The sequence below is a fragment of the Streptopelia decaocto genome, assembly GCF_964273445.1.
Source record: "Streptopelia decaocto genome assembly, chromosome: 11".
Lineage (NCBI taxonomy): Eukaryota > Metazoa > Chordata > Aves > Columbiformes > Columbidae > Streptopelia > Streptopelia decaocto.
Genome location: NC_138666.1, coordinates 9,676,326 through 9,692,605, shown reverse-complemented (window position 1 = coordinate 9,692,605; position 16,280 = coordinate 9,676,326). Strand labels below are relative to the sequence as shown.

At 43.1% G+C, this 16,280-nt stretch overlaps 1 protein-coding gene across 2 annotated transcripts in view; it reads left to right on the top strand.

The window, feature by feature from the left end:
• Window positions 1-16,280, top strand: part of CMIP (c-Maf inducing protein) — a 130,569-nt gene that overhangs the window by 73,777 nt on the left and 40,512 nt on the right. For both annotated transcript variants that reach the window (XM_082062931.1, XM_082062932.1), the window contains exon 3: window positions 4,138-4,188. In XM_082062931.1, the coding sequence (XP_081919057.1) occupies window positions 4,138-4,188 (51 nt within the window). The remainder of the gene's footprint in view (window positions 1-4,137; window positions 4,189-16,280) is intronic.

Genomic DNA, 16,280 nt, shown 5'->3' with positions numbered 1-16,280 from the left:
ATTAATCCTATGAGTAAAACTGGTACTGCAGCTGATCACAGGTGTTGTTTCCTCTCTGACTGAACACTTTCACCCCAAAAGTTAGAATATTAAATCGTTCAGAACACAGTTCCAAGATCAACTCATCTTAAAAAAACCTCAACAAAATACTACCTACGGTAGGCATTCTTAAGGTACATATTCGTGCTCCTCAGTGGAATAATAATAAACAAGCTGCCAGTAGTTTGGATCCTCTTGCACCTTCTGAAAGTTCTACTGCTGCATTTTCCTGTTTTCTGAAGTATTATGTTGTGGTTGTGCAAAAGTGACAGGAGGCCTTGATTGTGCAAGAAGCTCTGATCAGTTGGACTGTGTGCCACCCACAACCCTGCTAAAGCATTTGCACTTGAGAACAAAAGCAGAATTGGGGCCTGAACATACCAAATGCACAGGGTGCCCAAACTATTATTTTACATAGATAGTTTATAAAATCACCATTGTACTTAATTCCCATCTCATTGACTATTTGTAACAACAGCAGGGAAAATATTTCCAGGTTGAATCTTTTTTTAAGTGGGAAAGGTAGCTGTATGGTCAGTGGTGTAGAACTGGACCCAGTGTGTGGGCAAGGCTGAGGGTAAGAAAAGCTTTCCCTGTGTGGTCAGAATGCCTAAGGAAAACCTGTCTTAAAGTCTTTTGTGTCTCATTTTCTCCTCTTTATTGTACTCTAGAGTTGAATAAATATAGGAGGACATACCCTCAGCTGGAATAAAAAAATGTAGGTGTCAATTCCTGGGAAGTGATGACTTAAGTGCAGAAGATAAAACTGGAAAAGCGTGTGTGCAGCCTGTATAAATGAATTGTTCCATTCACCGCTTTACACTTTGGTGTTCGTTGCCCCAAACATTTTATGCACAAGAACCAGTATGCTGGAGTAAGTCCACTGAGTGCAGAGGTGGCCATCAGTTGGACAGTGAGTCTTGACAAGAGCTTGATGGCTCTTTGGTCACCCCAGCGAGCTGTGAAGCTTCCAGATCTTTCAGTAAGAAAGAAATATTCCCTGTAGTCCCTTTCTCAGTGTAAGCCTGAAAAAAGAGGGGGGAGGACCACGGGATGCTGTGCAAGAGCGAGCTCTTGGTTGTCCTCTGCGGAAGATGCAGCATTTCCTGCGCTTGGCTGTGGTTTTGGTGCTCGCTGGAGTCGGGCAGGCGGAAGGAAGGGTGTGCTGGGAGGATTAGTCTCTGTTCATGGGGAATGCGGGTGTCAGACAGCTCCAGCAGATAACGGTGGTTGGGCTAAACGCTTTCAGTCTATCTGTGGTGAACATTGTGGACAGAGCCCTGGTGAAGGGACCGATGACTTTCCAAGTTCCTATTACCGTTGGGTCCTGATCATTAATAGAAGTGTGGGGATTCCCTAAAGGTTTGGTTTTCTACTTTTGTGTTCTCTTTCTCTTCTTTGTCTTGATTTTCCTTGGAAGTGGTCTTGAACAACAACCTGAGCTCTGAGGGCTTCTGGTTTTAGGGTGGTTCAAACTCTACATCCAGGTGCAAGTTTCCTTGATTGGAACAGGCTGCCCAGGGCAGTGGTGGAGTCACCATCCCTGGAGAGGTTTAAAGGGCGTTTAGACGAGGTTCTTAGGGACGTGGGTTAGTGCTGGAGTCGGGTTATGGTTGGACTCGATCCTGAGGGTCTCTTCCAACTGAAATGTTTTCTTCTCCAGTATTTGCACTCCACTTCTGCCGCTACCTCTGCCTGATGCTGTTGTCCTCACTAGTAGTTTCTGTCGTCCAGTTTATTTAAGGCTTCAGTTGGTTGCGCAATCTATCTACACGTTATATTTTCTAATTATTTGTAGTGGTCTTACAATCTGTAGCTACTGACATCACAAAAATAGAACAATTAACAGTTCTCAAGAGGTCCCATTTAGGTCTTTAGCATTTGCTCTGACTTTAGAACCTCAGTGCTTCTTGGTTTGGGTCATGTAATGGTCAGATCAGGGACTAATTCAGGTTGATGTTTTGCCTGTTTGAGGGAAAGTACTTAATTTCTCTGGAATATTACGGATTTGATGAAATTTAAATAACTATCTTAATTTGCATAGCTCCTATATACTCAATCTGCATATATTTTTTTTTAAGGAAGTAATGGATGTGTCACCTGCAATATTATTGGTGCTATTGCGTAGTATACATGCTCAAACCTACAATAAGTTTCTGCTTTGCTTATTCCTTAAAAGGTTTTGATGATAGCATTTGAAATGAAGGTATTTTGTTCCCTTACATGAAACAGTTTCTTCTTCTGTAAAAAAAAAAAAAAAAAAAAAAATTGAAATGGAATCTTTCAAAGAAATCTGATGGGTTTTTAAAGCATTTTGTCTGAACATAGGTAAGAAATATCGAAGTAGATGTTCTTCATGGCTTTTTAATTATGTTTAAAATGTTCTTCAGGCTTTTTGTGGCAAATTATTTTTGACCTTTTTATTATTAAAATATAGTATAAAGCATAGTGAATTGAAATTCAGTTCTATAATATATAGGTAAAAGGTCTGTCTTATCATATGATGCACACATATAAAATACTGTGTAAATAACAGAAAGAAAATTATTAAATATTGGCAAACCAAAATATCCTGAAGATCTGCACTCTAAATGTTTTTATGATTTTTCATTTAATGAAAAAAAAACACAAAAAATCCCCAAATTATGCTTTTTGTTTCCTTTTATAGCAAAATGATATTGTGCTGTGTCAGAATTCTTCATGAAAGTTTGGGTTTGATAACCTCTATAGTCAGCCAGGATTATTTATGATAGATTTTTGCTGCCTTATTGCCTAGAGATCTACTGGAGGAGCAATTGATTCTCATTAATATATAAATAAATAATGAGCAATATGTGTGTAGAAGAGCAGTACTCCATTTAATTCAGAGAATCAGTCCAAATTTATGCCACTGAGGCACCAGTATCTGACCTTGAGATTAAACGTGGGTTTGGTAGCCATGCAACATTTTTACTTTTAATGTTCTTGCCATTATCAGTGAATTGAACCAGTGTCAGGAAATTAGATTCACACTGTGGTGTGGATTTTGAATACTTACCTGAAGAGGTGTTGGGGGATGAAATGTGTTGAATGATGCTTTAATTTGCAAGAAGCACGTGAGGTTTAGGTGAAGAACCTCACTTCTTTGTTGTTTGGTTTCTTTTTTTTTAATCATGGATTTATAGGCTATGCCATAATTTTCACTGCTTGTGTAAAACATCTTGAATCCTAAGTAGAAATGGCCCACTGGCAGCGATGAGATAGAGCTGGAAAAGCCAAAGGGCATCTCTCCCCACTCAAATATTTCAAACTTATGTCACCTTGTTAAGGCATGCATATTTACGTCACTGTGGATGCTTTTATATTTTTTGATACCGAGCCTTTTGACCTTTGGGAGTGTTGAACTATTCCTCCATTGGCTACAAACCTGGCTTCACACTGAGAATTTCTGGCAGCTCTGCTTAATACGGACAAAACTGGGCGATCACTGGGAGTGATTATTGCAACATTTATGCTGTTGCTGCAAACAGTCTGTGCGTGTATCTGCACGTCTGTGTGTGTTGTGCTTTTCACTTGTTTTAATATCGCTGAAAGAGCTGATTTGAATTGCTTTGGGGCCAGCCGAGGAGCAGGACAAGAAGGGAAACTAGAGTATGGAAAAAACCCACCCCTCCTCGTAAAATGTCAACCCGTCTTCTTGCTCTGCTCCCGGAGATTAACAGCAAAGGAAAATGTCCTACAGACATCAAAGAAGTGACCAAAACCTTATTGTAATCAGGGAGGATTTTTCACAGCCTTTGGGTTGGGCACCGTTTCATAGGAGGTTAATATTTTGTAAGGTTTTGGTTCAGCGTTTTACATTTGCAGCAAGGTCTTCGTGTCGCTGCTTTCTGTGAAAATAAACTGGTTATACTGTAAAGTTGTAGGTTTGAGCAAAGAGTTCCTCTCCTCTGGTGAGGCTGGGGTGAAGTTAGCCAGGGTCAGCAAGTTCAGAAGGACACGGTGAGTGCAGCCTTACTGGGTTTAGGGCACGCATGGGTGACTTGCTTGGTTTTGGCTGGGTGATCTGAAACACCGGTAGAAACTAATGATTCTGTTTGTAACTGTGGTTTGTTGCAGGCTGCCAACAGTTACCTGAGGGATCAGTGGTTCCATTCTTTGCAGTGGAAGGTAAGTTCTGTACTTCACTATCTTCCTTATCTGCCTCTAAGAATACTTTTCTGATGTTCCCTATTCCTGTATGGATAAAGTATTTTTCTTACAGAAACCCTAAATCAGAACATGTATGCAGTTCCAGCTTGTTTGTATCATGAAGTGGGCAAATTAACTTGTTACATGGCCCAGCTTTATCAACATGTGATTAACTTCAAAAAGTAAATAGCCAGTAAATTAATATTTAAAGAGTACAGAGATTGGATGGTTTTGGTTTTGTGCTGTGAAGTGTAGTATGTTACAGAATGACTACAGCCTAAACATATGCTCTGGAGTCTTGGGATACTTGGGGGTTTTGTTTGGTTTTTTTTTATGAGAAACTAGGGATAAAGGGTGTCTTTTGGAGTTGCTTTTTGTAAGTAGCATCAACCTGTTGTGCATCAGTCTGTGTTTATGCTTCAGGAGGATTTGGATTTAAAGGCAGTTTCCATTTCGGAGATCTTTTCATTTTCAGTGGAAACAATGGACTGATTGTGGAAGTGGATGACAGTGACAATGTTGTCTCTCAAAAGCAGCACATTCCTCATTGAAAACTGTAGCTACTGACCTTTGGTTGGAATCTGTATGGATCTTTGATGCAGGTGGAAACAAGTTTTGGCCAGATGCTGAATCTGGTTGTCCTCTCCTGTCTTGTGGTGGGAAACACAAGCAGTAGCTTTTCAGCTCAGGACTTGTCTTTGGCCGGGTTTCAGTGCAGTCAGCCAGGTTGGCTGTGTAGCTAATCAAGATTTCAGCCTGCTGACAGCAACCACATGGGAAAATACAAGGAAGTCCCTCCCACCAAACTGGTTTTGTTGTAGGTGTGTTTGATAGTTACCAAATAGTTGTGTGGCAAAACTACACTACTGGTGTGCTTTGTGTAGCGATCGGCATCTGGCAGAATCACATTCTGAGCGGACCCATGTTCTTATCGGTACGAGCCAAGTGTCGAGATCTTTCCCAGACCACTGGCATGTTTTCCAGCCTGTTCCCGGGATTGCCTAAATGAGTGTGGGACAGTGGTGCTGATAGCAGAAGGCTGGGCTGTGGTGCGGCACTTTATTTTGGCCTCTTGACAGTATCATTACCAGAATGCCTAGCCAGCCTTGCTTTCTTTACAACTCCTGAGGATAACAAAGAGCTAAAAGTGTGCAGAGACACTATCTCTGTGTGGCTGTCACTTACCCTCGTGCTTCAGCAGTCAATGATGATCAGAGAAAGCCTGGACAGAAATAATGATGGAATTTCTTTGTCTGCCTCCCCCCAAACCAGGGTGGCTTCGGTGTTAATGTGCTGGAGGCATGTGCCCACTTTGCTCCTGCAGCAAGGGGAAAATTTGGGTTGGAGGTGCAGCTCTGGAAAAAAAACAGTGAAGAGTGGTAAAAATGCAGCCTGGCCCCACCACCACCCACCCCATCAATTAAATTATATACCAAAAAAAGGCCTAGACAGAATGACCTGGCTTGCTCACATGCCTTTCAGTCATGGAGAGGGAGCTTTACTCTGTGGGAGTTGTTTTTAAAGGAGTATTTCTTAAACTTTCCAGTGCTTCTGACCAAGCCTCTCATTTTGGGAAACTCTGAGTAATTTAACTTGTTGCAAAGTAGAATTTATTTTTGCTTCCTTGCTTCCCTCCCCACCCCCATTAAGTCGGTTTCTGAAAAAACAAATGAAACATTATCTTGATTTGAAAGTCCTTCCCTTTACCAAGAATAGCAAGTAGCCGTTTCCCATAAGAACGGTGACAGGGTTTAGTCACTGCCCAGGTACTTTACACTAATAAATTATTCTTTGCTAAGATGGAGATCGTTTTTATGGGGTTTGTTGCTTAATAGTTCAGAGGAAGAGCACCTGGTAGCTTTCTGCTCTTTACTTTGGTTGGTATTTGGCAGGTTTAAGTGAGATCACAGGAGAACTAAGAGGCAAGACAAGCGGAGTATCCAGAAGGAGCATGGAGGAGCGCAGTTATGTGGTCGACCTCAGTGAGGTTTATCTCTATGAGCACCACAGCCTGTGACTTGAAGAGCCAGGTGCCAAGGTTCATCTCACTCCATAATTTGTATGTGTGATGATTAAGCAGGTAGTAAGGGAACCCCCCAAAAAACCAGGAAGCCTGTTATTCTGGAATGGACCATTTACACAAAGCACCAGCTGGCAGAGAGATCGCTGCAGCTGTATTATAATTGTGTGGTTGTGCTGATGAATTATATATTTGTCCAGTGGTCTTACAAATAATAGGTCAAAATACTTCTGCGGGCATGTAGAACACAGATGCAAACTGGTGCAGATAGCTGAAGTGGTTATTTGGGGGAAAACATTCCACAGAGGTGAGCTTGTTATTGTTCCAGTGTGGCGGAAGTATTTAGGGGTTCCAGCTGAACCCAGAGCCCCACTGTACCAGGGACAAGATGTAGGTAGAGCGGGAGACCTGCCCTTCCCCTGCCCAAACAGGGCTGCAGGAACACATTTTACAGATGGCAAATGGATATTCTGAGAGGTGCCAGCAGTGGGGATTGCCCTCCTGGATCTTAAAACAGGAATACTTTAATTATGGTTGTGGGAGCAGATTCATATTCTGTCAGTGCCCTTCTGGCTCCTTTCCTGTGCTTCACGATGTGGGACTCATATGCTGCATATAATCTGAGCTACCTGGATAGGTCCAGTGAATAGCTGCGTTCTTAAATGTTTGAGGAAGCTGTTAAGGTTCAGGCATGTACTGGTTATCCTTTGGTCTGTATGAAGGTGCTAAGGTCTCTGAGAGAGCTTTTATGTGGTGCAGTTTTGAGGATTAACATGATGTGGGAATTCAGTTTGCCAGGTAGCACCCTACAAATAATTTTTGCCCTAGAGGCAAACATTGAAATAAAAATCAAGAATAATTTCTTTCTGCAGCCCAGAGAATAATAAAAGAGGTGCTACAGATAAACAGAAATAAAAGAAAACCAAACACATAATTATCCATGTTTTAGATCCAGCTCCAAGAGGTTTTATGTGTCATCCAACTAACTAGCTGTCAAGATGCTTACACAGCTCTTCAGATGTGACTTTCTGCCTGAATACCGTGCTCATAAAAGAAAGCATGGATGTGGGGACAGACTGTTCCTTACATAGTCATTTTCTCTTTGGGTTTTCCATTTCAAACCCTCTCACTAAAGGTTACTCATAATTCTACAATTAATCTGCATATCAGTGTGTGTCACAACTCCTGAAAGATTTTTGGCCACCTCAGCCTGTTTTTAGGAATCCTGATTTCCTTCAGGTTATAGCTAAGACAAAGTGTCTTTGTCCAGAGAATCAACATAACATGTTAACAACTGTCCAGATCCTCAAACATAAACAAATAATTAATCCATAATATAAGAAACATTCCTTTCAACCAGGGAGGCTGGGTTGAAACCATGATCCGTAATCTTTGGTCTTTGGAAGCTGCTAAGTCATAACAGTGTATCAGTAAAGCTAACAACACTTTCTGTGAATATACAAAAGAGAGTAACACATGCAGTTTGTTGCTCTTTCTGGGTCTAGGCTGGATACAGTGGTGACCAACCACTTCCGTAGGGATGGATACAGCTCAGCTTGGCTTGGGACTGGTGTTTTTGGGACACGCACAAATAAGCAAATACATACCCTTGGCATTTTCCCAGATGATATCCGTCTTCTTTGTTGCTTGTTTATATCTTGCTGTCTTTAGGCTAAGGACTTTCTGTGTATTTGCACAGTGCCTAGCACATAGAGGTACCATCCTCTGTAGTCAACACTGAACTGTACTACACTGTATTAGTCATTAAAAGACCTGCTTGACTAATTTAGTAGCATGTTGCACTTGAGTTAAAAAGGACGCAAGTGGTGAGGTCTTCTCCTAGGGTCTTTAGATCTTCTCTTGTGATCCAGCGTACAGGTATATGTTTTTCGAGGGGGTGGCCCCAAAGGTTACACAGGGCATGTGGCATTTCTTAGCATGCTCGATAGTAAACCCTGAACATCGCCCTCATTGTGGGATGTGGGTTGCTTGTGTTTTCTAGTTAGCTGAATGATGCAGCAATGAAACATGTCAGTTGATGGCCTTTGGGGGAATGTCCTGAATTGACACAATACAGAAAGAACAGACCTAAGTCTGCAGTAAAGCGTGAAGCATGACTCAAACTGAGCTTTGTGTGCCTCTGACCTGAATCTTCTAGGCAGGCTTGTCTATACCTTGGCTTTCCTACTGGTGCTATTAACCGGTCCTCAGCTGTCCCCTAATGAGTAGTGCTGCCTCATTAGGGGTTTTACCCATCTGTGGACAGTGCAAATGTGTGAATTGTGGAATTGTTTAGGCTGGAAAGGACCTTCGAACATCATCTGTTCCTCTCCCCACCCACGCCGCCCTTCTCCTCACTCAGTGCAGGGTAAATTTTGAAGTTGTACAAGGTTGCTGAGAGTCCGTATAACCAAGCTGGGCACCCCCGAGCCAGACACAATATCCATGTGTGGTCTCACGATGCTGAGCACAGGGGAGCAGTTGGCTCCCCCATCCCGCTGTCCGTGCTCGTGAAGCCCAGCACACGTATGCACCCCTGACTTGCCTTCGACAATACGGTACCTTTGTTTTAAAATTCGTTTTCTACACAGACACCATGTTTTGATTCCCATGAGTTGGGAAACTGGAACAATGCTGTCATTTGGGATTTGCAAACATTTTCAATTGAATGCTAAACCAAGTCATGTTGGCCTTCGTTCAAAAACTTTGATTTTGAATTAATACATCCCTGTTTCTCATAGGGATTGTTGTATCTGTGTCTTCAGGAGATAGATACTTCCATGCACAAGCAGTCCTATTGATTGCAAAGGGATATATATATGTATTTATAAAGTCATACTTGACCTGAATGACGATACGCTTTCTGGTCTTTACTGTGTCTAGATTATGAATTCCTTGCCCATTAGTACCGCATACTTTTTTATACAATAGCTGTGGGTGAGTATCAGTTTTTGTATCTAACTGTGAAAGTTCAGAGGGATTTATTTTTCTGGGCTTTAAAACTGCAAAATTTAAGTTGAGAGAAACTGTTCTCGAAAGTGTGGTAAAGCCTTCCTTGTGTAAAGCACCTTTACAGTTTTGTCACCATGGTAATGATTAAAAATAGTGCTGATACCGGAGTGGGGCTTATATAGAATTTAAATGATGATATTAAATAAATTTATAGCCTTAAAATCTCGGTAAATCATGCCTTAAAACTATGAGATCAGGAAAAAATCATAGCAGTTATGGTTAAAAAGGCCCATGTCTGCCATTTGTGTTTAATCACCTAATTTATTATTTGAGAGGTGGGACAGCCATGTGTTGTTCCGCATAATGAGAAAAGTATTCAAAGAGCTCAGTGGTTCTTTGGAGTGGTAGCTCCTGGACTTCAGACCCTCTCTTTGGTGGTTACACAGCACATGCGACTTGGCTGTTTCTTTGCTTTTATTTAGCTGAAAACCTGAGATATTTTCACAGAACACAGAAGTTCACATTTTGTGCGATTTTGAGGTGAAACAAGAAATAATTATCACACAATTAGACCAACAACAGCATTTTTTTCCGTGTATTTTTTCTTTTTTATTTTGTGTCTCTGTAGGAGTCAATAACATGTTACTGGGAGCCTAAACTGTGGAATTAAGTTTTGCGTTTAGAATCCTCAAGGCCTTGAAAGAATTGTGGGCTTTGACAGCACACGAGTTTTGGAGGAGCAGGTTTCTTGCTTTGATAGATAAAAGGCAGGCCACAAGATTTTGGCTGGTGGTTTTACTCTTCCCATGGAATAGACGGGTACCAGTTTTGGGAGACCATGAGCAGGTTTTTAAGATAGCCAGAACCTCTTTTCTGCAGGACTTTGAGCATCCTGATGGAGTTTCAGACTGGACTTTGCACTTTGTAGGGAACAGATTCAGGTTCCAAGTGGTGTGTTGATGGATCTGTGTTGCCAAGAAGAGAAGCTGGTACCAGTTAGAGCTTTCTAGAGAACGCAGTGGGACTAAAAATCCATATATTGGCATTTTTCAGTTCCTGACGCACCTCACGGTTAGGTTGATGTTTACTGCCAAGATTCGTTCTTTGGTATTTGAAAGGTAAAGAGAAATGCAGCTGTGTCTGCCTGCATGGGGCTCTCCAGTGACATCCCCCTGCTCTCCATGTGGTGCTTGAAGATACTGCCCGATCTATAGTCTGAACAACCTCACTGCAAATTCAGGAGTACATCGTGGAAATCTTGTCATACTTAGAGCTTTTAATTTCCATAATGTTTGTTTTTTGTAGTTAAGTATTCTCCCCTACAACTTTCTTTTTTCTTAAGACATCTCTGTGAGCACATGAAGTCCGTTTTCCTGCATGACTTTGATCAGTCTTGGGCCATCTGTTATCAGAAGCCACTTGAAAATTCTTGGCCTTGTTTTCCGTTTCTGAAATCTCGGTTTGCAAGCGGTAACGGTGCTGTCGCAGCAGAACGGCATTGATCCCACTTTGGGAAGTGGAAAAGAATAGATGAAAAACAGACAAGATGTTGACAGAACTGCATCTAGACAGAAGGTTTTTTCTTTCATGTTTTTAATTAATCACTCGTGATGTTTGAAGAACTTGATACAGGCAGAGGGATTAGGTTTTTTGTAAGCTTTTACTGCCTTTGCATTAGGAAAATACCCCACGCTTTCAGAGAGACGCTGGAGCAGGTCCCTCCCATAAGGTTTGTCTGCAGCAGCGGCAGCTGAGCCTTGTCTGTTCTCTGCGCTGGCTTAACACGACTCAGTTTAAATCTGGGAGCTGGGTATCGCTGTCAGCACAGCGCTTTGTCCAGCTGGAAGAGCCTCTCGGCAGCACGCTGAGATGCCAGCCGGGATCCGAGCCGCTGCTCTGCCCTCACCCACCCCTGCGCAAGCTGGTTTCTGTACCCATAGCTGCCTCCTGCCTTGCCAAAACGGGCTTTTTTTTTTCCGTTTTTTTTTTTTTTTTTTTTTTTTTTTTTTTTAAGGAGGTAGAACTCAAGCCAATTAAAGGCCTAGTGATGAAATCTGAGTAGAAACTAGATAGTTATTTTCTATCTTGCTTTGGCTAAGTCAGGACCAGCTCTAAATTTTCCCCTCTAGACTTGGATGCTGTCCTATTCAAACTAATATTAGGTCTGAAGATAGAGGGGTGTCAAAAACAGCTGAATAAACAGGTTGGCTTGTTATTGTGTACTTAGGTCTCAGCTCTGAAGAGGAGTAAATACAATTGCTGGAGTGTGTTGCTTCTCAGGAATGCTGATCTGCTGGCCAAGAGAGATCCTTGGGTTTTGTCCTGGAGAATTGCTCCTCTGCATTATTCCAGGGCTGACCTTATGACTAATTCTTTGCAATTCAGGACTTCCAGGTCACGGTGACCACTAGTTTCACCAAATTACAACTTCTCCTTTATAGCTGTCATAATATAGAGCTGCACCAAAATTTGTCTCTCATTCAGCTTCTGAGCTGCAGAAAATTCTGGTTTCAGGAGGATCTCTCATGAAGACAAAACAAGACTGGTACTATTTCCCAGGAGTGTAATTATGCTCCTCACATGATGCATTGGGTGTGAAAGCCTGACTCTGGGAGCTGACACATGCTAAGTGCTTTGTTAAGGTGCTGTCTTGGGGCCCAATTCTGCATTTGGGGTGCTCTGATGATGCTGGGTGTCAGAAGACCTACGTGATCCTGAAGGAACAAAGGGGATCTAAGTGTTGGTTTGAATTTCTCTTTCCCTTCTTGCACAGTTTTATCCTTACATTTCTCCTAATATAATTGGTGTGTTGAGTGCATCATAGTATACGTGATCTATTAGAGAATTGTAAAACTGCTGCTCATACCCACAGAAATCTGGAACAGTATGTTGCACGTATCACAGCCTGTATCACCTGCCCTTGCTCTTGCTATAAGTCACATCTTCAGTTTGTCTGTCACACCTCCTTGTCTTTTGTTTCCCAGAATAGTGATTACTTCAAAATTAGAAAAAAAGTATCAGAAAACAATGCTAGTAAAATATGCCCTTTATTGCCCTGTCTTCATTCAGAAGTCATTGCATCACAGCTGTTTACCATAACCTGGTCTCTGGTTCTCTTTACTGTTGTATTTAAGATTGGAATACTAGATGAGCCTATGTGACCAGAGGCAAGATCCATCAAGGACAACTGGGGCTGTTGTGAGTGACTTATTTGCATTTGTCTCTCACAGCGAGGTGAGCAGCGGGCTCGGTAGCACCCCAGAGATCTCCGATCCCCTGCGAGGAAGCCAGATTTGGGATCAGAAAACTGAATGCTGCGAGATTTGATTTGGTCTTGCATGTCACACAGCATTTGTACAAAGGAGAAAGGAAACAAGCAAATTGCAGAGATTCAGTGGCATTTTGGGGGGCTAAAGAGCTGCAGGAAGTGTGGGGTTTTCTGCTGATGTGGTGCAGTAAGATGGGATGTGAAAACACGGAACAAAGTGATGGGACTATTCCAGATGCAAATGCTGCTCTGAAATCTGCGATCTCCCTGTGAGAAACTGGGAAATTAAGAGCTCCAAAGCCCAGTGATCTGAAGACAGAAATACCCTGCTTTTCTGAAGTCCCTTTTAAGATGCTTGCAAGCATCACACCAGTATCCAGGATCTGTGCTTTCCCTAAGGCTCTGCAGCAGCTTTCTGACACAAACATGTTCCTTGAGCCGTGCACATCTCTCTTGCTGACGACATTGATGATGCAGGTGCACAAGAGAGAGAAGCCAATTTCAAAGCCATTTATGGTGTTGAAGTGCTAGAAACTCAGCAAAATAACATATTTGCCAAGGAGGAGAAAGTGAAACAGGTGGGTAAACGTCCACTTGGAAGGTTTTGCTGACTGGTGAGACAGGAGGAGGGCAGGAAAAGCTGAGAGTGCTCATTGCTAGCAGTGGAGAGTAATAAGGAAAAGGGATGACGTGGCTTTCTAATCGGGTTTGCATATCTGGGAAGAAATAATTGCTTTGTGTGCTACTCAGTGCTACCTAATCTTACTGGCATTTCCCGGAAAATAGAAGGGGAATGGATTCTTTTTCAGGGATTATATTTTGTTAACAGTTACTGCAATGTGGAGCATTAGTAGCCACTTAATCCCGATTTGAGGTGCTTTCTCTGGTGGCAAGTTCTTCTGGTCAGAGTCCTTATGTGCCTGAAATTACTGGCACGGGTTTTGCAGCCTCGCAGATGAGGCCGTGTCCTGTTTCGCGGTGATGACCAGCCCTCTCGTGCCCGGGTGGGATCTGGAGGCTGTCGTGTCAGTATGGGGGCATTTCTGTGTGTCAGGTACACTTCTTGGCTATTCTTCACCGTGGCCTTGCACGCAGCTTTTTCTTTAGCAAACCTGGTCAAAGTGCAATGGCGATAAGATTGCGCGTGTTTTTTCCCACACACTATCTCCTCTCTGCAGTGGCAAAGCCACTTATTCCCAGTGCAGGCTGAGAGCTGGTGGATGTCAAGGACCAGGCTCCACAGACACAGTCGTCATGTGTGGAATATGAAGTGTAAAGCTATTAGCAACCTGGATCAGTTCAGTTTGGTGTCCGAGGCATTCTGTAACGCAGTCAGTAATGTTAGGTCTCTGCACAGAGAAGCACACAGCAAGGACCACATCCAGGTGGCAGTTAAAGGGCTTTCTGCTTTCTGTTTGCACGCTAAACTCCCCAGTCATACAGGGTCTGCTACAGTTTATTTATTTAACACTGCTCTCCCCCACCCCCACATACTGCAATGCAGTTAGTCCACTGAAGGTTTTGGAAGGTGTGGAGTGTATATGGTACACATATTCCTGCTTTTCATCTAGTAGTCTACTCTTTTTTTTTTTTTAATGAAACATGATTTTGCTGACTCCAGCTCCTGCTGCATAATCTCAAATACAAGAGCACGTCAGACTCGCACCCCTCTGGAAACTGTGGGTTGTGCCAGAACACCGAGATCCCGACGCTCAGACAGCGTCCGTGTTGAGCATTTGCTGCTCCAGAGAAAAGGGCTGAAAATGCTGCAGCGGTGAGGTCCTGCGAGAGGAGGAGGTGGTTGTGCCTAAACATGTTTGAAGCCTTCGCTCTGAGTCAGAGGCTGTTAAAGTGCTGTAGATCAAGCAGAGTATGTGGCTCCTGCTGTAACTGTGTGAGTCCAGCTACCTCTATGTAAAGGGGTTTTTCACTCATCCTGCATAAGAGTTTAAAGCAACTCAGGAGGGTTTGTAAACCCCACCAGCCTACAGTTAGGGCAGATCTTTCTTGTACAGGTGGGACAACTGTGGTGTTCAACTGTATTGATGTTGTTGAAGTTTTTTCTTCCTGCTCAAAATCAAGAGGAAAAGGTGTGTGACTTTTGCTTAAAAAAACAAAACAACAAAAAAACCCCACCCAAATGGACAACATATGCATGTGGACAACATATTTTAAAATATCTCTTCTTTTGGGGAGATAATACATGGGATTTGCAACCCAAGATCACAGCCGTGTTTCTACCAACGTTTTTTGCAAGTAAGGAGTGGCCTGTGCTTCTGCTAGAAAACGTATCTGCAGTCATAGTGAAATTCCGCATAGCCAAAGCAACATTAAAAACAAACCCCAGCTTGGCTCCGATACGAAAAAATATGGAACAGCAGTTGCTGTGTGCAGGATGAAAGCTGAGGTTTTGCCAACCTGAAGTGTAAAGCTGGTGCTGGAACCGGGGCCTGAAGAATGGGAGTGTTTGCCAAAAGGAAATGGAAGCAGGGATGGAGGATTTCGGGGAATGCATCAATGTCGTCTGTGCCAAAAAAGCTCTCCCCTGTGGACAGGTCTGGTTACGATAGTAACCGCGTTATCCCATGCGAAGTGCAGCTGGAGCCACAGTTGGCCTTTTTGCATTTTCTAGCTGGGGAAACGGCATCTTGAACATGGGACCAAGGGAGAGCTGGCTGTGGATAGGCCAGCTGTGTTCTGCATCTCAGTAACCGAAGGGCTGAGTGCAGGAATCTGAGAGGAACGCAAGACACCAGCGAAAACAAAGCCCAGTTTCTCTGCTTGGTAGCGGGAAGGTGTGCCCTCCCTGCTTAGGGGGCTAGAAGGAAGCCACAGTTTTTGAGTTGGCTTCAGTTTTTGGAGGCACACAGACAGTATTCACATGCAGGTTTGTCTTCAGTGGAGCCCAAACATTTAAGATCTGCCTGCCCAGTGTTTTTGGTTTTCTTTTTCTCTTGGATAGAATATCCTTCCTTTCCCATCCTCTCATCCCCCCTGGTTGCTGAAGGATATTTTTGCAGGAGTCTTGAGTGCATCATAGAGCAGAAGCCCAGAAGTATGGTCAGTCAGGTGACAGCTGTGTGTAAAGGAGGTGGAGATTATATATATATATGTATATATATATATATATATGTATGTATACACAGATATATAATACTCTTCAGGAGCAAGTTCTTCAGTGCATTAACATCGCAGCTGCCCAGTGTTGCTGTGGATGAGGAGGCTGTCCTGTGAGCCCCCTCATTCTGCTTCCACTTTGCACTTCTCTTGGTCCAGGCAGAAATGTGTTTCATCCATGTTTTGTCCTTTTAAAATTCTGTTTATTTCAGCATTCTTTTACTTTGCAGTGGTACTGTCCCAGTGGTATCTGGGCAAAGGACAAGCTCTGCGCCTGTGGGAAGTGTCTGCGTGGTTGTTCCAGCTTGTGCATTAGTAACAGCTGAACCCACGTCACCACTTGCTGAACCCGTTGAACTCTGTCGGCTTTGAAATGGCGCCGATCTGAGTGTTTGGGGGTTCTTGACTGGATTAGCTGAGATCTTGAGCAAGGTGATAGACACTGGTGGGAAAAAAATAGGTGAATGAATGTAGAGTGAAAACGGGGGAAGATGTTGTGATGGGGAAGCACAGCACCAGGGTATCAACATTCAGTTGCTACGGCCCCAGTGCGTGTTGGTGCTTTTACTGAGGGGTGCCATGATCTAACAATCAGCATGGAGGCCTGAGAATCTGAAGACCTCATTTCTGCTCTGGTCCTGGCTTGTATGACCTCAAGGAAACCACCTCGGTTTTCTTGCTCTGTTTCTCCTTCTTGCCTTCAATCATCAAGAG